The following is a 26,963-nucleotide window of genomic DNA, read 5'->3' on the forward strand; positions in this document are numbered from 1 at the left end:
ACACCGTTGATGTTCAGCACTAGCCACTAATAAATCATATGGGACACATAAATAGAGCTCAATTTCTATTAGTGGTAATGTTTAGCAGTTAGCACCGGTGGTGCCCTAATGTATTTTTCAAAACATAGTTTTGAATTAACAATGCAAGTTGTATACTCATTAAAGAGAAAAGGCTTGCGGGACATGTCTTGTATGATAATTAATAGAAGGTGAATTCCACAAGATAAATTATAGAATATAAACTCCTTTTATAAAATTTATATTGTGGGATCTACCTTACACTTATTATTACATGGTGTTAGATAGCACTATTGTCCCTTAATATTGTTTTTCTTTACAAGTTAAGGAGCAAGGAAAAAATGATCATATAATATAATAGCTTTGGATTGGCAAAATTTTTTGAGCCCTTCTACAATAAGAATTCCTACTGATAATATAAGTTTATGATGTTTAAATCTGATAAAAAACACATTAAAATGAAAAAAAAAATTGCTGAATAAATAATTTCTAATATGGATTTAACAACTTAAAACAAATCACTCATGGGTAGTTTTGTTTTATCTATTTAAACTCTACTGTTGAAAACTCCTTAATTTTATCCACCGAATTTTACGAAAGGATAAGGCTCTAGAGTATGCCTGCTCTCTATCTGAACCTCTGATTGAGGGGGAAAAAAAAACTAAGTCAATAGGTTCCCATTATTAGTTTCTTTTCATTCTAAATTCGCTCTCCAGCAGTACAAACAAGTCTTCAGATTGAGCGGTGCTTTTTGCCACTTAATTGATATGTTCTCATTTCTCTTCTAAGAAAAATGTCCGACCATTTACATGTCATGATGACTTAAATTTCGGTTCAGCAAAGACGACGAAAAAGGGTTGAGCGCTAGAGCTATAGCCCTTCTAGTGCGTTCTAGAATATAGTTGTCAAGTTTCAATCGGTAATCAATGCGAAATGGAGAAAGATTAGAAAAACCAATTACCCTTTGACAAGCAGTACAATCAACCAAGTTTAAGTGAAAATCCAACATCGCTTAAACAGTGACTAAGCATTTAATAGACTCAGAAACTTTTCTTTTTTTAGGCTTGTTGTTTTGGAATAAAACTCAAAAAAAGTTTGAATTGAAGTTACAATTTTATTTAAGTTCATGTTCTTTTATAAAATTTGAGTTTTAACTTGAGTTTGAGGCTAAAATTTGAGTTCAAGTTCCCCCTTCAACTCAAGTTCATAAACTCAAACTCAAGTTAATGAATAATATTTTTTCTATTATTAAAAACGCCATAACTTTTTCGTTTTAATTTTGATTGAGATGATTTTTTTTCTATACGTTTACAACGAAAAGACGAATAAAACCTCACTCATATACCCTTTAAAATTTTCCATCATCATTGAATTTTTATTAAAATACTATATAAATACGAATTCAAGTTTTGATCCACCTAAACACAAAATCAAATAGATTCTCTATTCAAACCATAACTCAAATGTGTACATCCAAACACAAACTCAAGTTACAACTTCAACTCAAGTTATAACTCAAATTCAACTCAAGATCTAAACTCAAGTCACCATAATTTAAAAATATAACCAAACAAGCCCTTAATCTCTAATTTAGTTAAAATCGTATCATATTAAAAAAAATTATGTAAAACATATAGCTTTTAATATGAATGTAACGGTTCAAAACAAAAAAATTTTGATATTTCATTTTTTCAGGACTTCTTAAAAACTTTCTTTTTTCCATTTGTTTATTTGTTTCAATTTGAAACGCTAGTACAATCTTCTCTAATGCTACACTAAGGAAGAAAAAATATCTTTTATAGGAACTCTCTTAATCGTTTACCACAGGAAGTTGGTCTTTGATTGATATCATTACCAATCGCGGAATTTGCATGAATTTTTTTGGAGGGTCACTGTGGTTATTTGGTGCTCCCACCTAAATTGATTTTTCGCGAGTCCAATATAATCCCACTAATAATGTCCCAACACAGCAACATATCATAGAGTGGTGCACATGGATAACCAATGGAAAATTATTCCCAGTCTAAAGAGCATTTGTGGAACACAAAATATGTAGCTACTTTCTAATTAAGAGGACAATGTTAGATATAAGAGATTTATTGACGCAGTCAATGGGTCAATAATAAAATCAAGGTCACATTTTTGGACGTGTAAAATGCGTCGATAATGCATGAGAAAAGACTCGTAGATTAAAATTTTATTGACTTAAAAATTAGAATGGACTTTATCTGGTAGATCTCTCCACTGATTATGTCAATTTTTGACCGTTAAATTTAGTTAAAATCACATCAGACTAAAAAAATATACAGAATAAAAAATTACTAATATAGATTTGATTATTAAAAAATAAAAAACTACTAATATTTTATTTTTTCTCATCCTACTAAAAAAAACTCTCTAATTAGAAATAATATGTCCTTTTTTTATTGTTTCATGCGAGTATTGTAATTTTTCTTTGGATCTTAAAAGAGATAATATGTCCTTTTTTTATTGTTTCATGCGAGTATTGTAATTTTTCTTTGGATCTTAAAAGAGTGGCACTATACCAGCTTAGATCAATCTGAATGTTTTTAAGGTGTCTGCCTGACATCATTAGCTGGAAATTCTTGGCTTGTTTTACCGGATTATTATTATTATTAGTTTTAAATGAGATTATTCTTTGAACAAGTGCCCTAGGGTTTGTTTATATTACCCCTCAATTAATGACCAACAGGCAAACTTTGTCTGTCTTTCCACTTGTCCAAATTAAGTCGGCTGGTTGTTAACAAACACGCTGCAAAACATATTGAATCCCCGGCGATAATAACGAGGATTTTATAATCTGTTCTTCTCCTTTTCCATATCTTTTCTCTCTGTTCTCCCTAAATATTTAATTTTTATAATTTTTTTTTTGTCAGATCAAACAAATTAAAAAAAATAAAGGACCCCATCTTTTTATATTTTTGAAATCTTTTTCTATTTAGTATAAATAATTCTTTTTCTTTTGGTTCCACGCTACTCTAGTAATAATAAAGAAAAACTAGTATAAAAGTCTACCATCGAACCCTGACAAGTTCACACTGCCATTTGTCAAGTCATCCCACTCTATATATTTACGTCTTTCCTCTTTACCTTCTGTAGCCCATTTCTCAAGTCCTGATCTCTTCAATCTCTTCAAAACCTCATAATACAAAAAAAAGCACACAAAAATGGCCAACAATAACATTAAAGCTCTTCTCTTAATAACCCTTCTTCTCTGCTCCACTCTAGCCTATGCAGCTAGGCCGGAACCAGGGTTTTTTACTAAAATTTCTGCCAATACCGAACCTGGGGTTGGTTGAATTTTCATGTTCTTTACTTTTTTGTTCTTTTTAATGCATTTTAATTAATGGGTTTTAATTTAATTTTCTTGGTTTTTTTTTCTGGTTTATTAGGTTGCTGTGGAAGCAGAGCAAGTTGAGGTGGCGGATATTGAAAGCTGTGCAGGAGTTCAGGAAGAAGAGTGCCTAATGAGGAGGACCTTGGCTGCTCACACCGACTATATCTATACCCAGAAGCATAAACCATAAAAAAAATAATAATAATAATTTTAGTTTGTCTAAAATTATAGCTATTGAATTTGTGGGTTACGTAATACTTGTTAGTGACCATAACAAGATATCTTCATTAGCAGAATTTACAAGTATGACTTATTTTTTTCTTCTTCTTCTTCTTCTTCATGAATTGGGATTATGATGTTTTTTCCTTTTTTGTTTTGTTTCTTAGAAAGAAAAAAAAAAAAAAAAAAAAAAAAAATAGTTAGTGACCATAACAAGATATCTTCATTAGCAGAATTTACAAGTATGACTTATTTTTTTCTTCTTCTTCTTCTTCTTCATGAATTGGGATTATGATGTTTTTTCCTTTTTTGTTTTGTTTCTTAGAAAGAAAAAAAAAAAAAAAAAAAAAAAAAATTATATATGTTAGAGAATTCATTGCGTCGCACAGAAAAGTGATGTTGCAAGAGTAATTTAAGGGGTAATCTTATTAAACATAAGGTTTGTACTTAATATATCCATATCCCATTATAATTAGCAATAGAAGTTTTTTTTTTTTTTTGTTTTGAAATGGAAGTTTTTTTTTAAAACATTGTAGTTAATTAATTAAATCTAATAAAGTCATTCGTCCACGATTGGAGCTTAGAGTGGTGCAAGCCTTCCGTCGTGTACGTACTAGTGTTAGTGAATGGTGGGGGCGAAGAAGCATAAAAAAAATGTTGAGTAAAGCTAAGACAAATGTTGGCGATCACATCAAGCAAGTGGACAAAAATATATAATAAGTACACATGATTTTCTAGAATAACTAGTGTGCGTGTGTATGTATATATATATATATATATAGTTAATTAATTTACAATACATATATTATATCCCCATTCAACTGCTTTCATTTTCAAGAATTCCCGCACCATATATGTTATGAGCACTTCTCAAATGGATGATTAAGGGGTACGTTGCCGCCATTTTCCGTGTAAGCTTAGTATAAATTTACATTATTTAATCTCGTTCATTTTATATATTCGAATTTAAAATTTAAGTTTTTACTACAGAAAAATTTCTTATAAACAGTCACATTTAATTTTTTTTATTACAATAAAAGGCTCACATAAAATCACATTTCAATTTAAATTAAAAATTCAAATCAACAAACTAACACATGCTCTTAATTTTAACTATATCATGACCAAAAAAGCCAAAATGATTATAATGACCATTTGAAATGAGCTAATATTCTTTTAGTGCCACATGCGAAATGCCGAGTAGGTCGTTCTCTAGGCACTTTTGGTAAACTAATACACTGTACATAAAAATTATTGATTTCCTCCGGCTCCTTTGTATTTTAGAGCCCGTTTAGTTGTTTAGTTGGATGATTCGTTTTTTGATTCGAATCATAGTTTATAATTTACTATAATATTTTTTCTCATAAAAAATACACATAAATCAAAAATAATTTTAATTTATGAACCAAACAGACTATCTTATTTTTTCAAGTTGCATCATTTAAAAGGACATTGAAGTACTCTATTATACACTCAACCAATTTATTTCATTGTGCTTGATCGGGTGAACCGATCATATTATATATTATTAATATATTATTCTTTAATCTTTCTTCTCTTGATGATAAGACAAATCACATTAGTCCAGTAGCCACTATATGTCACTTTTCAGTGGCCACTTCAAATGACTAGGTAAGATAACTTTTCACTTTTTTATTACTATCTTTTTAAAATGTGGGTAGGCTAGCTAGCCACCTAGTCTATATTGCGCATGCACTATTGTAGAAGCCAATTATCAATTTATCATCATAATCATAGTGGCGGAGTCAAAATTTTAATGCAAGAGGCCTAAATTAAAAACATAAAAAATGTTAATAAAATTAATTCTTAATATTTTTAGATAAATAATATATATGTATAAATTATTGAACATATTTGAATAATAAAAATTTTAACAAGTAAATTAGATAAGAAAAACTATTTAAGAGGTACATAATATGAAAATAGCAACTTCAAGTGTCAGAAGAAGAATTTTTTTTTTTAATATACACAACATATTTGAATGAATATATATTACATCAATATGTGCAAATTAGAGAAAATGCGTGTGTGTGAGAAAATCATAATTGAGATGGTTGTTTAAAAAAATTCTTAATTAGGGACACATTTTGAGAAAAAAATATTTTAATGTCATTTTTTATATAGCTTAGATTATATCTAAGAATATTTTAGAAGGGGTCAATTTTAAAAAAAAAATTATTTTCATAAGAATAAATTAGAGAGAAAAAAATCAGTTAGATACATTTAAAGTATAAAATTTAATAGAAAAAGATCAAAAAAATATTAAGGGTGCGTTCACTTCACGTATCCCACTCAAGTAAGCCCAACTCGAGTGGGATTTTAGGCTGAGTTTTGCGTTCAGCAAATGGCACTCGAGTGTAAAACTCGAGTAAGAGAGTTTGGCATACGGTTGAACTTCTCATTATTGTAGTGTGGTTCTACAGTGTTCCCATGTGCTTAAACAGTGCAGATTCTCTACTTTCTTCTCGTTCAGCCTCGTTCCTACCTCCCCAGTGCAGATTTCTCTCTGCTTTCTACCCCTCGTTCTTGCCTCCCCCTTCTGATTTCACTCTGAAAAAATGATTTCCTGCAGATTTTGGTTTGAAAAAACGATTCTCTCCAGTGAGCAAAAGGTAACTCGAATCGGTTGCTTCGATTGGGTCGATCTGCAGCGAAAAAATGGTAAGAAGTCTCCCCTATTTCCATCATTGTTGCTTCGATTGCTTGTTGCATGCCCAACCCTAGAATGGTTTGATGATCGAGCTACCTCACGATTTGGGGGTTGTGATAGCCGATCAGCCGTTGTCCTCAACTGGTTCCAACCGGGTATGATCTTTCCCATCTACTGAAGTTCTATATACCATTTTGTGTTCTGGATTTCCCATGGTTGCACCGTAGTTCTTCTTTGTTTTGAATGGTTTGATGATGAACTATTGGTTGTCGTTTGTATTGTGATGTTGTCGTGTACTGAGCCCACTGTTGTCGTTTGCATCAACTTTGTTCTCTTCTTTGTTGTCGTATTGCCTCCACTGTTGTCGTTGTTACCTTAGTCTATTGCATCCCATGTTGTCGTATTGCCTCTCTTGTTGTTGTATTGCCTCCATTGTTGTTGTTTTTACCTGTTGTTGTATTGCCTCCCCTATTGTCGTATTGCCTCCCCTGTTGTTGTATTGCCTCCCCTGTTGTCGTTTTTACCTTAGACTATTGCCTCCACTGTTGTCGTTCCGCACATGACCACGCTGTTCAACATGTAATGTTGGCTATGATGAAATTGGTTCAAAAATTAGAACACTCGTCGTAGTGGCGTCCTGTAGGCAATGTGGCACTTAGTTACCGCTTCATTGGAATGTATTGAGCACCTCTGAAGCATGGCAGCTACGTCGCTCGTGCTTATAAGGATGATGCTCCGAGTGTTGTTGCGATTAATTACCTTTATAAAATTTCTGAGCAATTTATAACATTGCCCCACTTGTTACGTGTAAAAAACAGGTAATAGGAATTGTTGTTAATGGCAGTGATGTTCCAAAAAAATTATGAGCCATCGATAGATTATTACTTATATTTTATTTTCCAATGTAATATCTTGTGTAAGTGGTGACAAATGTTATTCATTTTTTTCCAATGCAATATCTTGTGTAAGTTGTGAGTTTGAATTTGTGCAAGTGAACACAAAATTCAAGTTTCAAATGTCACATCAAGTTCTTACTAAACACTTAACTCAAATTTCACATTACAACTTCAATTAAAAATAACTCAAATTCATTTTTTCAACTCAAATCATAAAATTCGAGTCAGTAAAGTGAACGGGCCTTAAAAATTAAAATAATTTGAAATTAAATTTTATGAATATATATATTTAAAAAATATATATATAAGGAGGCAATATAATTTTTTTTTTAAAAATACATATACTAAAAATCAAATATCAAATATCCAGGGTGGCATATGCCCCCGGGCCTCACCTCCCTCCGCCACTGATGATCATCATCGTCATTTCCCTCAAAATGAAAGCTATCTTCACCCCCCTAGCGTCCGTACCAAACGTATTACGAGTGTACGTCCACTACCACAATTCGTACGCAAACCAACCCACTCATAAAGTACTACTCCCACACCATTCGTGTATATATAAATACACATATTTGTTGAGCAAAATATATATATATATATATATATATATATATATATATATAACAAGAATCAATAAAATGTGAAAAAGACGTATGAACAAGAAAACAGAAAGAGACGTAAAAAGAAAATAAATAGAAGAAAGATTATTAATTAGAAATTTCTGCAAAAATTCAATGTAATATTCCTAATATATATGGTTAATTTGAAACAAATCGACAGCATTAGCTTCTCAATGTTAATTACGTTGTTTTTCCTTGTAGTGCTTGTTTTTAAGAAACAAACAAGTCAAAGGTTCCTCGGCAGTAGCTTGCAAAAAACTCAACGCGCATATATTCCGACTATAAACCCAATTCAAATGGTACAAGATGTTCGGAAATCATGAGGTTGTCCTTCTTGAATCATCGCTTTGCAGAGTCCTAAAATGCGGTTAAATAGACTATAAGGCAGAGAACAAGGCACGCTTGAAAGCATGGAGAGTTGAAGATGGTAGAGGAATGCATGACTTATCAATTTATCAGCTAAACTGCTTGTACAAGCTGAAACGGAGAGGTCAACCCAAATTAGGTTATTGAGGACCAAAACGATGTGCTATATATATATATACACATGCAGTATCAGCAGAAAAACGCCTATTTGAAGTACTCGACAAAAAACGAATTACTACGAAGCTGAACTCCTTTACCTTTTTTTCTAATAGTCAATTATGTGTAGCTGAAAATGAGCTCTATTTCCAATAAAGTGTTTTTTTTTTTTGGAAGCCATGTGTTTTTCTTTTCTTTTGAAGCCATGCGGCACATTAGAAACTCATTTACTTCCAAAAAAAAAAAAAAAATTTAAAATCAACGAGAAGCTGAAAGGATAAAAGGGAGGCAAAACTAACTGCAGAAATTCTGAATCATGGTCAATAATTGCATAATAATTATATAATTATTGTGACAATATTTAGACGTGAAGAGCGATATGTATGAAAAATGCAAATTACGTCAAAAGAAAGCTAAATTAAAAAAAAAACCATGATAACTAGTAACAACTCCTTAAAATTGCTTTTGTTAGGTATTATTTTGATTCTGTTCATTTTTTCGATTTAAGTTTAAAATTTGAGTTTTGTTATAGTAAAAAGTTCTTATAAACAATCACATATGATTTTTTTACTATAATAAAAAGTTATCACATAAAGTTACATCTTAATTCGAATTAAAAACTCGAATCAGTGAATAAAATGAGTCATTTTTCAACCCATGTAACGGGCCAAACTAACAAAAGAGTACAGATAAGTGGAAAAAAGAGAGATCATTCCTCTCTCTTTTAGTTATTATTGCAGTTTCCTCGTACCAAATTCTTGATTCTATTTCTACCTACTCTAATCCTACTGTGCTTTGTTAATTGGTGATTAACTACCAAATAGTCAGCTTATTTAGTTCATATATACATATATTTGCCATTACACATGACTACATCATTTTTTGTTTTGTTTTTTGTTTTTTTGTTTTTTGTTTTGGAATGAGTCATAAAGGAGGGACACAAATAATTAAAGTTCAATTCTCTCTCTTGCTCAAAAAAAAAAAAAGAGGGTTCAATTCTCTCTCATACAAACATTTTTTTTTAAAATGAAGTAAATAGTAGATTTATAGAAAATAATTAAAGTAAATAGTAGATTTTAAAATTATTTTAAATGAAATAGAAATTTATCGAGTAAATGTTACATTTACGACTAGAAAAAAATTTTCTTCACGTAAATTTTTTTTTCCGACCCGTAAAAAGATTTTTTTATCATATAAGTTATTTTTATCAGTCGTAAATAAATGATTTACATAGTAAATTGTTATTTTCTTAAAATAAATTTAAAATATGCTATTTACTTAATTTAATCTCATAAATATACTATTTATTATAATTTTTCTCTTTTTTTTTCTAAGGAAAAAAAGTCCTCAAGTACTTATCAATAAGGTACAACTTCAATATAACAACTTAATGCTTATCAATAAGAGAATGCCATTTCTCCTCCCATCTCCACCACCTACTCCTTTAGACTGTGTTTGATAGAGAAAGAAAATCATAAGGAAAGAAAGACACATAACCTAGATGAGGAGAATAAAGACGAAATTGATCATAATCTTTTTCTTATTGTGTTTGGTGTGGATTATCTTTTCCAATCCTCGTGAAAGGGATTAAAATTGGGATTCTTTGAAAAAAATTTGAAATCTTTACTCAATCTATTTCCTTCTCTTTTTTCTTACATACATAACAAGTATACATCTCGAAATCCTTCTGCTAATCCTACTCCTATCCCTTCTTTCACTATTCCCTCCCAGTAAACAAGCTCTTATGGCCACATTCATTTCATTGGTTAAAATCACAACTCAAATTTTTACTACAGTATTTTCTCTCACATAAATTCATTTTTCAACTCAAGTTCTCAACTCGAATCAACGAAACAAACGGGTATATATTTTCACTTAATGTGTAAAGACAACCGAAATCAATTTCAACTGCATTGCATGTGACATGTATCTGCCAAGAACTTTTCCCTTCTTTAATTCCTTAATGAACTACACAAACCCTACAGCGCCCAATATTACTACAAATTACATTACACAACTCTTTAGCCAAAATAATAATATTACTTAAAAGGATAATAAAAATGTATGGTCGATACTTAAAGGTGATCATCACATACTTTATTTGCCTATGACTTTTGAGATGGTGCATTTAGATATGAAAGTAAGCAAAGACACCTTCACGTGATATAGCCATCTCATGCAGGGCATGGGGTTAGAGTTGAATAGTGGAAACCTCAATAATTGTTTTCATTATTATTATTGTTTTTGGCTGAATTCGTCTTGAAGACCAGAAGAGAATGAAACTTTCGGAACTGTAGATGGCCCTTTATGCCTCCTTATGGTCCATGATTAGCCCTCTAGCTTTTGACTATCTATATAAGCCATACTTTGTGTGGTCCTAATTACGTGAACTTTATGGGTTTGGTCATATGGCTCTTACGTAGCTGTTATGCACAAAAACCGAAAGAATGTCATAAAACAACAGTACTGAGCACCGTACATTAATAAAAAATAAATTTCACAGCATAAAGTATACAGTAATAGGATTTATTTAGTTCGTTGATTCAAATTAAGATGTGACTTTATGTGAGAATTTTTTATTTTAATAAAAAAGTGAGATATGATTATTTTTTAGAGTTTTTTACTGTAACAAAATTCAAATTTTAAACTCAAATTGGTAAAATAAACGGAACTATAATCCATTTTTTTAATTATGATCGTTCTAAATATTTTTCCAAAAACCGTGTGTTATAGCGATTATTTGAAAATTGGTGATCATCAACCAAGTAGGGTAACATCACAGTACTGGCTCACATATGTACGTTGTTACTGGATAATGATCTTTCATGAAGACGGGTCAGACTTGGATATGGTGGCATAGTTTTGTGGCAAGGAATATTTATAATAAATAAATAAAAAAAGAAAATGTCAAACAAACATTAGCACTAGTGTTGAGAATTTAATATTATTAGTGACTTCTGACTCAATCACGTGACAGAGTTTTTTCTTTAATATATAATTTGTGTGAGAGTGTTTAATAATATTGTTATGTAACTAAACTTCACTTATTTGAGTTTTTAATTTTAGTTGAGATGTGACTTTATTTGAGAGCTTTTTACTGTAACAAAAAAGTTAAATGTGATCGTTTCTGAGAGCTTTTTACTATAGTAAAACTCGAATTATAAACTCGAATCGGTGAAATGAACGGGGCCTAAATATTATTAGAGACAAAACACTAGGAAAAATTATAAAATTGAAAAATGAAATTACTTGTTAAGGTGGTTGGAAAATCAAATAGCTTGTATTGAATAATGTATATTATAATTTAACTTCTCCTTAATAATTTTTTTTTTTTTCAAAAAAATGCATTTACTTAATTGATGAAATTTTGAATAGAACAAGAGGAAAAATTATACGACGCTCCCAAACTTTTGTTAATATTACACTAGCACCCCTTTTGACCAAGATTAATTAGAGTGTCAATGACAATAGTGAGAGGAAAACAAAATGAAGATAAAAAGGTTCTTTGCTTGATGCCGCTCAAAGACGTAACTATTTAGAGGAATTGAATTCATTTTAAGTTATTGGCTTTGTCTTTATTTATAGTTGCAAGGGTACTTTTGTATTTAAAAAATTTAACGGGAAAATTTTAAATTAAGGATGGCAATTCGTGTCACGTGTCGTATTCGTGTGTCGTATTTTGATCTTTCTTTCTAAATTTGCAGTCAACCCGTGACACGAATTTTTTAAAAATCGCAACACGAATACAACACGACCACTTTACGGGTTGACACGACACTACACAAAAATGACCCGTGACACGAAATTGACCCGCGAACTCGAAATTGACACGAAAATTGTATACTTTTATTTAATTTTTTACATATTAGAAATAACTTAAAATTCATAACACACTAAAAAACAATAACATCCATTGAAATTAAGCAAATAATAGTATAAGATTTTGAGTATAATTATCATGATATCACAAGTTCATAATAAAATCAAAAATATGTAATGAAAAATATATGTATTTTTTAGTTTTTTACGAGTTTCGTGTCGTGTTCGAATTTGACGGGTCCAACCCGAAATTGACCCGTGTTTTTCGTGTCAATTTCAGGTCGACTCAATTCAGACCCGAACCTCTTTTTTCTCAACCCTAACTAGCGAAATTCGTGTTGTTTTCAAATCGTGTTATCGTGTCGTGACCCATATTGCCGGCCCTATTTCAAACACAGTTACTATTGACTAACAAATGGGATAATACTATAGAATTTTTCAAGTCCAATGTATAATTTAGTTTCAATGAAATATTGACAAAGTGAATAGGATGTCAGTTTCATGCTCTTTCATACAAATAAACCCTAATTCGATAACTCTCTTAAACAAAACGCCATTAATTGGTGTTGGAAACAAACCATTCCTAGCCGCAACACCGCTGGTTCTAGCCAAATTTGGCTATCGCGAGTACTCTCTCCTCGCAAGGGCGATGCTCACAACCTTAGAATGGTCGCAGCCTCGTGTTTGCTCACAAATGACTCTCACAAACTTGATTGCACCCTTGCCTCTCAAAGCGACGGCCTACCACACTGGAGAAATCAAAATCTCACTATCAAAGGTCACGGCCTTGCATTGGACCTCACTTTTCTAAGCGAATGTCTATAAAATTTCAAATGAGAGTTCGATATCTCCCGTGTGTTACGGCGTGACCTTGCCTGACTTGATCAGCAGGATGCCAGCAAATCTTGGCTCCAATAGTAGTATAGAGAAAAAGAGGAGATATATAGGAAAATGAGCGAAGGAAACCAACGATATTTTTGTCTTTCTACTAGTCCAAGTGACAGAACGAATTAGTCATTTAAAAGAAAATATTAACTATATACTAAAAGTGACCATCACGTAATTTAAAAAAAAAAAAAAAAAAAAGGTCAGTTCTAGGAAATTTCTAATTTATCCATGTTTTTTTCTCAAAATTTGTAAGAGTCGCAGCCTAAAAACTAGAATGTAAACAAGATTTACGTACGTACCCTAGACTACATGTTATAGTCAAAGCCCTAAAAGATATAGTTGTAGACGGTTGGAGCTTGCAACTAACTGTGTGTGAGCTTTTATGCCCACCCCATAACTCTATATGGATTATAATGCTCCATAATTTTTCTCTCCCTCTGTGTAATGGTCCATTAATCTCAGTTGGTAGATACCAAAGACACTCAATCCAAAGTATGTGAAAATCGGATTCAAATCATTATATCAGTGTCAAAAATAGTGTCTAACTAATAGTATCATATGTCATATCATTTAAAAAACTTAAAATGTTCTTTGATTGACTTTTTCATAACTCGTATTAAATGATATGACAAGATGTGATTAAGTTAAACACCATTTAAAACACCAGAAATACGATTTAAATCCCCGAGAGCCTTGCTAATTTTTGAACTAAACCAATATGAGAGTATACTACATAACTTTGAGTCAAAAGATGCACATGTACAAACTAGACTGTATTAAATACAATTCACAATAAAATGGTCTCTAGCCAATAGCATCATATGCCATATCATTTAAAAAACTTAAAATGTTCTTTGATTGACTTTTTCATGCCTCACATTAAATGATATGACAAGATGTGATTGGTTAAACATCATTTAAAACACTAGAAATTAGACAGGCGATTTGAATCCGTGAGAGTCTCGTTAATTTTTGAACTAAACCAATATGAAAGTATACTACATAAGTTTGAGTCAAAAGATGCACATGTGCAACTAGACTCTATTAAATACAATCCGCAATAATTAGGTAAAGAACTTTAGTTACGTTTGGAATCATTTCGTTCACAGGTAGGAGTCATAGATGGAAGTATTTTTACTTGAGTATTCACATTGCAGCACATATGTCAACGCCAAGAATGCATAAATTTCCAGGTGCAATCCTCACGTCCAAGAAGCTTACCCAAAAAAAAAAAAAAAAAAAAAAAAAAAAAAAAAAAAAAAACCCCGAACATCTCCTTTGAAATTTTCAAATGATTCTCTGTTCAAGGTCCTTTATTTGACAAATTACTCCGTGTTAAGACTTTAGATTAATTCTTTATTGATTTTATTTAGTTGAATTTATAACTAAATGCTTATAAATTCTTTCATCAATGTGTTTCCCGAACATTACTAAAAAAATAAGGGTAGAGTTCAGTTGATTTGCAAATTTCATCTAATATCTTTTTTAATGCTTGATCGCATAGTTTTATGAAGGAATGAAGTTTTTAATCTAAGCCTTGAAAAACTGGAATGTTTATAAGATTTTTATTTTTTAAAGAAGAAAGATGCTTTTTATTCACCAATGTGAGTATTTTTTTTAGCTTTTTACAAGAACTTTTAGCTTTTAAAAATTACCCAAACATTTTTCAAAAGTTGCTTTTGGCTGTCGAAATACAAAATGCCTAATAAAACAAAATAAACTACGTGAATTAAGTTGAGTATATTTTAAATTCTAGTTATTCACATGTACCATTTTTCTGTTTGAATTAAGCTCAAGAGTTGGCCATTAATAAAGGATCCATGGGATCAAAGAAGTAAATAACATTTCAACAGTAGATAGTTGAAGTAAATAACTGGCTTTAAAATATTTGGAATAAACAGTAGTAAAATAAATTTACTTAGAAAAGAATTTTTTTGTAATAAATAGACATACTATTTTAAAATCATACTACTTATTTAATTTCTTAAACATACATATTTACCATTAATTCGAGGGTAAAATCCAAAAATACCACTGAAAATAGTAAAAAAAATATTATTTATACCACTCTATATAAAATAAATAATTTTTATTCAATTAATAAAAAAATAAAATATCACATCTAATTATTTATAATAACACTAAGAAGACGTTTAGTTCATATATTAGAATTATGTGATTATTACCATTTTTAATTTACGTGTATTTTTTGTGAGAGAAAACACTATAATAAACTATAAATTATGATTCAATTATGATTCATAATTCGCTATAGTATTTTTTATTATAAAAAAATATACGTAAATTAAAAATATTCTAAGGACCCAAGTTGGCTTACCGGGCTTTTCAACACATACTCACCTTAACGGGCTTTTCATTCTCAACTAAAACAGACCCAAGTTGGTTCTTCGTTCTTCTACTGGACCGTTCTAGCCCAACATATTCGCCTCCCAAGCTGCCTGAAACTGATCGTCTTCTCCACCCCCAATAAAAAAAAAAAATCCTCTTTTACAGCAAGCCAGCCAAGAAAAAACCTTTGCTGATCAAAACCTCAAAATTTAAAATGTTTGGTCGCAACAGATTCCTCTCGTTTCCTACCGTAATTGGAGCAGTCTTGTAAGTTTCCCTTTGTTTGGATTCAAATTTCAACTCTATTTTTAGCCGATGATTTTTCATCTGGAGTGAAGTAATTGTAGATTGCACTTTATAATTCAGTTTATTTATTAGCTCTAATCGTGGTTTGGTTCACTTCTCTCAATTTGGTTTGCTCAAGTATATAGTAATGGCAATCGTCTTTTCTCTCTCTCTCTTTTTTATTTTATTTTTTTTTGGGAATGAAAGGAGAATTTCAAATTAGGTGTTTGCTGTTATTGAGAAATCTGTTGTATTATGGTATATGGTTGCATAGATATTACTACGAGATAGTCTAGAGGCTTGAGATCCATCAATGGCGATCAAGATGTGTTTTTAAGTGTTTTGATTTTGATCTTATACATACAGGGTTTGTCTTCCATCTTTTGAGAAGTGCAAGTTCTATACTGTTAAAAAAACAAGTTACTCAAATATTTACCCATTGATGTATGTTGTTATTTTAACTGTAATATATTAATTGATGATGTAATAAATTAGAGAGTTGATAAAAAAAATAATGACAATTAATGAAATTGGATTCTTACATATGTATGTCATTATTTTTTTATATTTAATCGTAATTATTCAAAACAAGTCCATGTATATATGTATGTAATCGTTAATTTATATTTTATCACCTAAATTAGAATTTAGAGCATGTTTGGTGGGAGGGAAAATTGGAAGGAGGGTAGGAGTGAGAATAAAGTGGAAGAATTTTGCGAGTTATGGTTTGGTTTTTCGATGGGGCGAAAAATGAGTGAATAGATTGAGTGAGGGATAAGAGAAAGGTCCTACCCTTTTCGTTTTTCTCATCTAGGTTTTATACCTTTCTTTCATTACTATTTTCTTTCCCATATACCAATTAGACTTGCATGAATGAAAGAGGAGGACCAACATTTGTTGTTATCTTGCTATTGATGTGATGTGAGCAAAAGTTGACGGCATGTAGACGGTTCCAAATGCATCACTTGTTTGAAAGACTGTTTGATTCAGATGCAAGTGATGAAGGTTAATGAAGCCTGAAATCGAGTTATTTGTTAATGATGGTATTAGTGCAAAGATTACTCCCACGACTCTTTCGATGTTTTCGACTTAGGTTAAGATTAATGTAGCCAACCTTAATCTCTGAGTTTCCAATGTACAAAAGAAGCAAAAGCCAACTTTTCGTTAGTTTGACAGAGAGGTTTTTGAGGTCATATACAGTTTTGCAAACAGTTTTTAACCATGCAATGTAAGGATAAGACGGTCTGAAGGTCTTCATATATTGTTAGTGCCAGTCAGTAACTTCTCTTTCAAGTCTTTAAATCATCTTTGATAGTTATAATTGAATTTGCTTGTATATGAAATGTATGGGCTTTGCAGGATCGGGGTCGTCTCAGGGAAGGCAATATTTGGACCCCCACTTGAAGAGTACTGGAGAAAGAAGCTCGAGGAGGAGGCAACTGCAAAGGAAAATGGTGGAACGTCAACTTAAAGCAGATATGAATGAATTTCTTCAACTTTGGCCATTTCATAGAAGGCGCATAGTCGCGGAAGTCATTGATTCATTTCATTTATTTTCTTTTTGAACCAAAGACAACAACCAATGCATTTTATGGTGTCCACAATCACTCATGTTAACCCCATACTTAAGGCAACTCATACGGTGGACCCCTCATAAGCTTCCACCGGTGAAACACTCAGTTTGAACTGTTGGATTAAATTTTAAACGGTTAGATTAGTGCAGGTCCGTATTAAAAATTTACAGTACGCTATATAGAGTTGCTCCCTTTGTAAATCTGACTGTTAAAAAAGTAATCCAACAGGGGCTCCACCGGCAGAAATTTTTTTGGGGTTCTACAGTGGAAGTTCCCCTCACTTAAAATGAAAATAATGATGATAACCCGTAATATCTGTGTTTTTCACAATTTTGCTTTTAAAGTTAGAACTTAGAATAGTTTCGAATAATTGTATTTTCCTACAGTTATTCCTACTAATTCTTAAAACTTGTGGTACAACCATGAAACTGCAAGGCCTATGGAAGAAGGAAAACAATACCGTGAAGAAAAGTCATAAGTGCAAAGCGCTTTTTTTTTTTTCGCTAATTAAGTGCAAAGTGCTTTGATAGTCGTGAACATCGAGAAACCATCCAAAATGCCTGACGTCTTGAGAATAATCTATAATATGGCATGATCTTTATGGATTAGGATTGAGAAATAGAGTTGACGGCAGGATAACTTCCTCTGTCTGATTCTGTTGCTCCTTTCCTCATGGTGATAGTTTCAGTATAACTTTCCATGATTCCATGTGACTTGCCTTTGCTAACAACGTAAGCTATTTTGGGAGCAGAAAATAAGTGGGGCTTTTTTCGAGGAAATAACACGTGCAAAACAAGTCAAAACATTTTAAGAACTTTATTGAGTTTTAAGTTCTTATATATATATATTACAAATTGTACTTTTTTCAATAATTTTCTCTTTATATGTGTATGTATATAAACCACTTCATATGTTTTTTTATGTGCGACAACACACATTGTATTTTTTTCAACAATCTTCTCTTTATGTGTGTTCATCGATTGTTGAAAAGTCATCACGTGCGAAACTGGCTTAACACAATTTAAGAGTCTAACTTGACTTAAAAGGTTAACCTATTAGGTTTGGGTCATATAAACAACTTCACATTCTCATACACTTTTCATATGAGACAATACATACAGTATACTTTTGTCAACAATCTCCCTCTTATGTGTGTGTTCATTGTGCTCCCCCTCAAATCAAAGTTTTTAGTAGCCGGCACATCCAGGTATCACACTATAAACAGGAGCCAACTCCAGCATGGGAAAGAGAGCCGAAACCATGTGAGTTCACCAATAATCCACCATATGCACCTGCAACAACACCAAGTGTTGGAATACCAACTCTCCACGAGAGGCAACGTGAGAACTACAACCGAGTGTGATCGCTTGGTCCGTACGAATCATCGACTATGATACCATTTGTTGGGGAGACACCATATACGAAACTAGCCCAACACACTTCAGGAGCCTAACTTAACTTAAAAAGTTAACTTATTAGGTATTGGATTCTTCCATGTATATAAATTACTTCACATTCTCATCCACTTTTCATGTGAAACAACACACACATGCACTTTTCTTAACACCAAACCCAGTAATTGTTTCACCTTTTCCTATGATGGCGTTTTATTAAATACATTAACGCCATTATGTTTGGTAGTAAAGAAAGGAGTGAAGTCACTGAAAAATAGACTATTAGTAGTTTTTTATTTTTCCGCCGTCATATCTATATTAAAATCTGTTTGTTATGTGTATTTTTTTAATTTGATGTGATTTTGATTAGATCTAATAGTTAAAAATTATAGCTATTAGCAGAGCGGCTTACCGAAAAAACTCTCAAAAAAGAAAACAAGATAGAGAAACAAGAAAGAAAATAAAATTATCTTTTGTTGTTTTAGTATCACATGTGAAGATATGGGAAAGAAAGAAATTGTACTATTTGTGAATTACCTTTTTCTTTTCGAAAATGCAGGAGGACAAATGTAACATGTACTTTCATTAGTTCTACTTCTTCTTCTTGTTTTTTTTTATTTATTTATTTTTTAATTTTTCTAGTAGTCCTTGCAGGATTACTGTGTTTTTTGCTTTTTAACTGTCAGTTTTGTGTTAAGATTTATCTCTTTTACATTTTTTGTTAATATAATGTGATTTTTACTAAATCAACAGCTAAAAACTGACACTACCGGACTATCAAAGAATTTTTTTTTTTTTTTTTAAGTTTTCTCCTCTGTTTTCTCTACAATTTTGGAAGAGATTTAAATAGTGTGGATTGCACAAGATATTCTCTCTCCTATTTTCTTTTCTTTCCAAAAATCACTTCAACCAAACGACAGTTTATCAATTTCCACTCTAAATCCCTCCACCTTCCTTGCCTCCGGTTCGGTTCTCTGCAAGTCCTCATGTATCTTTCAGGACTGCAATACAAATTCACGGCCAGAAAGCATTCCAATGCTTTCTCTTGTGATAATATATGAGTCACACACACTTATGCCACATCATCGCTGTTAGAGCTGTGAAACATGATTAGGCAGAAATAGATGCATGATGGCATAAACAAATAAGGTCGTCTTTTAACAAAATTCCTACTCTTCAACTTTTATTTTATTAATTATGAATCTGGCTGTAAGACTAATAATATTCACACCATTGTCAAAGAAATCTCCATAAGGATTAAAGACTAAAAAACATTTGATGTCATGGATGTTACCCAATATAGGCCTAAATTTCATTGAAAAGAACATAAAAAGCTTTCAATTTCTTGAGGTGAACAGAGATATACAGACAAGGTAATTTATAAATGGATAAAGCAAGCAGTTTACATCAAAGAATATTGAGCCTACACTATATTGAATTACAAAGAAACTTGTATGCTTAGCATGTCAAGCTGGCATCAACAACCAAGTACTACTCGTTACGTGCAAACACAAAGACAGACATATAGTTGCTATAACAGAGGACTTAGCAGCAACATATCTCATAATATTAAGACCCCTCTCAACAACAGCCTCATGAACAGTGTTGACACAGCTCTTCACACCATCATACAGTTTCTCCAACAAGAACTCGAGGAACGATCTCACCGTCTCGAATGTGACCTTCCCCGTGACATCAAGAACAAGCCTCCTATTGCTTGGTACTGCCAAAGTAGAGGAAACCTTGCTCACCCACCCACCGCTACCATTATTATCATCCTTCTCATCGCTTTCGCTCATTGGTGTTTCTTGATTCAACTCCTCCACTACTTTGGCCTGAGTTCTCGCGCTTTCATCGATGATAGCAAAATGAGAAGCCGAGTTCGTCTTGAAAAGGTTCTCCTTGGAAGTTGGACGCGTTAAGACCTGATGAGATGTTCTCACAAGAGTCTCAACAGCTCCATTGCAGACGGATACCAACATGTCTCTCACTTTCGTTTCATGTTTCGGGTTGGTCAACCCGGAGAAGAGCTCATCATAAGTATTGACTTCCATGGTCTTGTCAAGATAAACAGCAACAGCCGTGCTCACAAAAACCTGGATACAATCACCAATTAGGTCTCTGCACTTATCACTGAAAACCACATTCATCCACTCTGGAACAGGATTCTTCTCCGAACCAAAACGGTCCATATTCGAAGAAGTCTTCGAATTTGGCTCTCCACAAGTTTCACTTTGGCCAGCTGAAAAGAAACCCAGCACCAAGTTCCTAGCAAAGCTTCCGACAACAACAGAAGCAAAGCCAGAACCGGCACTTGAAAAGACCTTATCCATAATCCTTTCCGCAAAGCTCGAATTTACTACCGAAGATTCATCTTTTCCCTCACTATTGCTCTGTGATTGATAACCCCTTAAAATTCCAACAGTCAGAGACTGAGTAAGCCTAATCAAAGAGCTTGAGAACTCATCAGACCTCGCGATTTTCGATAGTTGCCAAAGACTATTTGGAAGTTGATCAGAATCAGATTGAAGAAACTCCTTCAAGTCTCTGGAGACAATTCCAATTGTCTCAGCAGAGTCTGAAACAGCTTCAGCAACAGAAACAATAGCTCCCAAAAGCTTCAAAATTCTCCTCCTTTTTCTAGCCACCGAAGGCAAGTGATAAACCCTATAAGCACCATAACCAGTGACCCCCAAAGCGGCAAGTAGAACAACCCACTTCTTCCTTTTACGGGCAAAATCAATACCCTTTTTCACCAATTGCAATTCCATCAATCGAATTTCCCAAAAAAACTCGAAAAAATCAAAGACCCAATTAAGATAACAGCGAAACGGACGAAACCCAGATTCTTAAATCGTCTAATTTTCTCAATAAAGACAAAGGGAATTGAAACCGACCCAGTCGTGTACTGCGGTTTTGGAAAAGAAACATGTGACTAATTGGAACTCGCAAAGCACAAAAAGTTAAGAAAAAGCAAAAGAAAAAGAAAAGGGAGAGAGAAAAAAGGAAGAACCTGTGACGTAAAAGCCGTTGCAGGAAAGCCTGTGCGTGCACTCCTTATAGTTCGAGAGAAGAATATGAAGAAGAAGAAGAAGAAAAACAAACTGTTTTTGCGTTCACTAAATGAAGCAAATGAGAATTTACTTCTCGTACAACAACCACCACTGGTCTTTATTTAATGCAATTTCACCAATTTTTTTGGAGAAACTTACTGGGGTTTGTTTTGTTCATTTGCTGTGCGATTGATATGACTACGAGCGATGAATACAGGCCATGTGATTGGATGCAGTTGGTGAAAGAGACGGACAGAACTTAAAAACAAGTCTTTTTTTTTTTTTTTTTTTTGCTGTTTTTGGTGAAAAAATTATAAAGGGACAATGGAATAGTAGAGGGACAAGACAATAGGAGAGGATAGAGAGAGGGATGGGGATGGGAGTCGTTTGTTGGTTGTTGGAGTCTGCATAAATATGTGCATAGCAATTGTACGGCTGTGTTAATAAGCTGTTAAAGAATTAGTTGGATTTTGTTGAAATATCTTTTGTGGATTAAGCTTTGGATTTGATTAATTTGTTTCTGTTTTGGAATTGAATAATTGATTCGGAGAGAAAGGAGTCCAATCTCGACCATTCAACCGCATTTACCCATCCCATTAAAAGTACGTTTTGTTTATTTAGAGCTTTTTATGATACAGAGTTTAGGTTCCGTTGATTTCAGAGTTTAAAATTTTAATTTTGTTATAATAAATTTTTTTTAAAAATAATTGTACCTAATTTTTTTAAATTCGTGTACCATACAACACATACATGCTATTTCAACAGTTTTGGATACCAAATAGCCGGTTTTTATATTAAAAAAAAAGATAAATTGGATTAAAAAAATTAATAGATAAACTGATACGTGTAACTTTTTAAAGTAATACGGATATTATCCCCTTATAAATACGGTAGTTGTGATAAATATTAGATCTTTAAATTCGTACATTATGCACAGCCTTTTAAATTGGAGGAAATAATGTCATTCGTCAACTTCCAAGTGTTGTTTTTATTATATTTTTAGCGATGAAAGTTGTTAATATTGGTTTTTAGTGTTGGCTCACGAGAGAGCCTAGATGATATTAGGAAACAGTGCTAGCTCATTTTTAAATGTCAAACTATAACAAAATTTACCTACATGTGTAACTCAATTGTTATTTATTTGTCAATGTCGATCGATTTCAATTTACTCACAAAGATGTTTCAACACATTACGTAACTAATTAGTTCACATGGTCTATAAATCTATTTTAAGTTTAAACCATAGGGATTTTAGCAAAATAACAAATTCATATTTGTTTTTAATTAATGTGAAAATGTAGAATTAAAATCGTTCACTTTAATTTCTGAAAAAATAGAAAATCAGAAATGGAAAATTTTGTGCTTAGTCTATGTTATAATACATATACAAACACACACATACACGTGTGTGTGTGTGTGTTTGTATATGTATTATAACATATACAAACACACACATACACGTGTGTGTGTGTGTGTGTGTGTGTGTATACATGTGTGTGTGTGTATATTATTACATTCCCGACATCATAGAAGTTTCGCTTTCAAATTCGACCATGTGAAATAGGGACCGATTTATAAACTTTGTCCCCCAAATTTAGTGATATTTTAACTTTTCGACACAAGTGAGGAAAGAGAGATTAAACATGTTTCCAAGTAGGACGGATGAAAAAGCGATCGAAATTCAGAAAATATGTATATATGATAATTTTTTCCAAGTTTCCAAATTTTTTTTTATGCACACCACATATTGCCACGTTGTCATCCACCTCAGATGGGCCACACTTCTCAATGAAAGCCATTTGGACGGCCCACATGCAAAGTAGGCCCCCATTGGACAGGAAGCGAGGGCTTCGACTCCAAGGGAAAAAGTCTTCAAAAGTGACTTCCAAAACGACAACATCAAAATCAAAACAACTCCCTAAAACCTCTCAGAAACAAATGGGCACATCCCAGCCACACATTTCTGACCTCTCCTCCACCACGTGTTGGTTTTCCTCACACCGGCCCGCCGCAGCTTCTACAGCCAATTTCTCATCTCCGGATCATTCGCCACGTGGAATCCCACATCGTACGTGGCAATCCGCTGAAGAAATTAGCCTCAAAGTCACACTCCTCCTAGTCCTACGAAACACGAAAAAAATCCTTAATTCACACTAAGCCAACACGTGCTTAATCTTGACAAATTTCGCGGGCCGAATGCTAAAACATCTTCTTTCAATCGTCCCCAGGTGGATCTTCTTTTTTTTTTTTTTTTTAATTGAAATACAAAATTACCACCTAAAAAGATGATACTTTTCTCATTTATACCGTCCAATAATATAAATTTAACACATATATCGCTTACTTCATCAGAAAATATGCTCCAAATATACTTTGGGTGGTTTTTTTATATTTTTGAGTTAAAGTGATTTGAGTGATAATTTTGAGTTGAGTTTGAGCTATAATTTGAGTTAAAATTGTAACTTGAGTTTGTGTTTAGATGTGCACATTTGAGTTATGATTTGAATTGAGATCTTTTTGAGTTTGTGTTTAGGTGAGTCAAAATTTAAATTTGTATTTAAATAGTATTTTAATAAAAACTCCATGGTGATGAAAAATTTTAATATAGTATATGTGTAGGGTTTTATTCGTCTTTTCGTTGTGAATACATAGAAAAAAATCATCTCAATCAGAATTAAAACGAAAAAGTGATATCTTTTTTAAGAATAGAAAAAATATTATTCATTAATTTGAGTTCGAGTTTCTGAACTCGAGTTGCAAGGAAAACTTGAACTCGAATTTAGCATCAAACTCGAATTCAAACTCAAATTTTATAAAAAAAAAACATGAACTTAAATAAAATTATAACTCGAATTTAATTTTTTTTTTTGAGTTTTATTCTAAAAGAACAACCCCTTTAGATTATTATTAGTTGAATATTTTTAGAGAGTATTCTAGTAGGACATTCTCAATATTCTATCAAAATATTTTTTTAATCAATAAAGATGGTATAAATATGAATGAAACTGTTAGTTTAGTGGCATATTACGTAACTTTCTCTTTACTGAGTTGTTTTTTTTTTTTTTTTGGGTAATTGGGTTTTCGGGTTTTGGGTTTTGGGTTGAACTAGTTGTGTCATGTTTCTGTTATGTAATTTGACTCCACCTATGTTTGGGATTCCCCTTCTGTTTCGGACTAGGATTCTCAAGGCTATACGTATACCTTGCGCTCTTTTTTCCCATATCAAAACGTTTTAAACGTAGAAAGAGAATCGGAAGACTACTGTTTTGTTATATATAATATATATATATATATATATATATATTTATATAGCCTAGCTTTCTTCTTCTTGTTTCTGCACACACCTCTCTGTCTCTCACACACAAGCTTCTTGTTGCCTTCTTCCCTCTTATACGCCTTTTCTCATATATTTTGACTACTCTGAATTGCTCTTTACGGGTACAACAAAAGTATCTCTAGAGGTAAATATTTTTTCCCTCTCTCTTTAACACTTTTGGATCCATATTTGATTGTTGATTCTATTGATACTTGATCATAACGATATTGTTTTTAAATTTCAAACTATTCATTTGATAGTCTGCAAATTCTCATGATTTTATCAAACCACATATTGGTTTGAAATTGTTTTTCCTTCCTTTCTTCGTACGAATATTACTGATATTCCACGCATCTATATATCTTTTCTCATCTATATCCTTGAAAAGAGGAAGACTTTTCTTTCTTTCCTTTTTTTTTTCTTCTTTCCAGAATACTTATCTGAAATTGTAGAATCTTTTTGAGGTCAAAGGCTTCGTATATTTTCGCACTTTAATTAGGTTTTCCTAGACAAATGATAAGTAAAACGACAAGCACAATATAAAAAGATTAAGGTGCTGAATTTAGGTTTTCCTCTCATGTAGTTTAATCACGCCTTAATCTTCATATATATATAAATATATATAGTTCTATATATAAATATATATACATATATATATATAGATATTTACTTAAGAAACAAGATTATGTATAGACGCCGCACTATTATCCCTTTCATAAGCTATATAATTTGTTTACGCGTTTTCTTTATTCAATAATTCCCATGCGTTTGAGTTTTCTCATGAAAAAACTTTATATATCTTTGTCCAGCGATATGTGTTGGCCACCTCATAAACAAGAGAATTCAGTTAAGGATATCTAAGGAAAGCTATGGAGATCATTTACCAGCCTCATATTGATCATGAATTGCAATATCTCATTGAAAGAATTTATCCTCCCAGGTATATGAATCTTGCTGGTGATTGCCAATGCTATTTTTAACCAAATTAACGTCTTTTCTTCCTTTCTTTTGTTTTTCCTTTTCCTTTTCTTGAAAAAAAAAAAAAAAAGAATCAATGGTTTTGATGTTGCAGGGTTTGTGTAGACAATGATACGTGTGAAAATTGTACTCTTATAAAGGTTAGATCATTTGTTGTGATTTTCTCAAGTTTTTGGAATCATTTGTTATGATTGTTGAATTTTTAGAATTTTTTTTTTTTTTTTCATCCTTGTTTGTACTTGCAAATTTTTTTGGATAGTTTATGGGTTTGTTTGTTTAATAGAAGTGCCAAAGTTAGTGGGTCCTCCATTTTCCAACATTCCACCATAGACTTGAAAACAACTGTGAGAGAAACCATCAACATCCCTAGTACTTGTAGGAGCAAACATATGCATGTGATAGGACTCTATGGGCAAATTAACACTTATTTAATTTTGTATATTGTTAATGAAATTAGGTTTACTTATTTATTTTTCTAATAGATTAGTCTTATTTCTTATACTATTCAACAACGGCTTTAAAAAAAGGCGTTATAGTAGTATATATGTGATAAATAAATCCTTTGTTATTGTATTCAAATATTATATTACACTTCACATACATTTAAAACCGATCCTTCTTTACCAAAGTTTTTCAAATGAAATTATCGTGTTGTGATCCAATTCAAAGTTCACAAAGCCACAACAAACTACTCATATTAAAAAAAATATGGAGAATAAATAATTTTTGATACAGTTAAAAATAGAGTAATTTATTTAATCTGGTATAAAGAAACTCCCTGGGAAAGATAGAGAAATTAGGGGCTATATTCTGACCCACCGTGTGGAGAGCCATTAGAAATTTGCCCGTCGTATTCAAAAAGAGGTGTAGGTCTTTTTCAGTCATCATGACATGTGCCGTTGTGTTTTCTTCTTCTCTTTTTTTCCCCCTTTTATTAACAGTTTTTCAATCCATGCAGCACAGTAATATCGTTACCGAGAAGTGTCGTTTTCTACTTTCC

At 32.1% G+C, this 26,963-nt stretch overlaps 3 protein-coding genes and 1 long non-coding RNA gene across 4 annotated transcripts in view; 3 read left to right on the top strand and 1 right to left on the bottom strand.

Moving 5' to 3' along the window:
• The first annotated feature begins 3,052 nt into the window (after window positions 1-3,052).
• On the top strand, window positions 3,053-3,703 carry LOC21396190 (phytosulfokines 3). Its single transcript, XM_010108606.2, has 2 exons — window positions 3,053-3,329; window positions 3,432-3,703. Exons 1-2 carry the CDS (start codon window positions 3,207-3,209, stop codon window positions 3,564-3,566), a joined length of 258 nt encoding a protein of 85 aa, XP_010106908.1. The 5' UTR covers window positions 3,053-3,206; the 3' UTR covers window positions 3,567-3,703.
• An 11,773-nt stretch (window positions 3,704-15,476) lies between these two features.
• LOC112093675 lies at window positions 15,477-17,365 on the top strand. The gene is made up of 2 exons (XR_002903159.1): window positions 15,477-15,630; window positions 17,008-17,365. It is a non-coding gene; the product is annotated as an uncharacterized LOC112093675 (long non-coding RNA).
• A 2,614-nt stretch (window positions 17,366-19,979) lies between these two features.
• On the bottom strand, window positions 19,980-22,032 carry LOC21412277 (protein PHLOEM PROTEIN 2-LIKE A10). The gene is made up of 2 exons (XM_010108607.2): window positions 21,630-22,032; window positions 19,980-21,524 (listed from the first exon to the last, which is right to left on the bottom strand). The coding sequence occupies exon 2, from the start codon at window positions 21,385-21,387 to the stop codon at window positions 20,083-20,085; it is 1,305 nt and encodes a 434-aa protein (XP_010106909.1). The 5' UTR covers window positions 21,388-21,524; window positions 21,630-22,032; the 3' UTR covers window positions 19,980-20,082.
• Window positions 22,033-25,005: 2,973 nt separating this feature from the next.
• LOC21396192 (ACT domain-containing protein ACR1) overlaps window positions 25,006-26,963 on the top strand; it is a 4,425-nt gene continuing 2,467 nt past the window's right edge. The window contains exons 1-3 of the mRNA XM_024172568.1: window positions 25,006-25,130; window positions 25,795-25,925; window positions 26,058-26,103. Coding sequence (XP_024028336.1) covers window positions 25,855-25,925; window positions 26,058-26,103 — 117 coding nt within the window. The 5' untranslated portion in view covers window positions 25,006-25,130; window positions 25,795-25,854. The remainder of the gene's footprint in view (window positions 25,131-25,794; window positions 25,926-26,057; window positions 26,104-26,963) is intronic.

The sequence above is a fragment of the Morus notabilis genome, unplaced genomic scaffold (genome assembly GCF_000414095.1).
Source record: "Morus notabilis unplaced genomic scaffold, ASM41409v2 Scaffold679, whole genome shotgun sequence".
Lineage (NCBI taxonomy): Eukaryota > Viridiplantae > Streptophyta > Magnoliopsida > Rosales > Moraceae > Morus > Morus notabilis.

Coding starts and splice junctions, on each gene's coding strand:
- LOC21396190 (XM_010108606.2), top strand. CDS start 3,207: ATGGCCAACAATAACATTAAAGCTCTTCTCTTAATAACCCTTCTTCTC. Junction 3,330..3,431: donor CTGCCAATACCGAACCTGGG/GTTGGTTGAATT, acceptor CTGGTTTATTAG/GTTGCTGTGGAAGCAGAGCA.
- LOC21412277 (XM_010108607.2), bottom strand. CDS start 21,387: ATGGAATTGCAATTGGTGAAAAAGGGTATTGATTTTGCCCGTAAAAGG.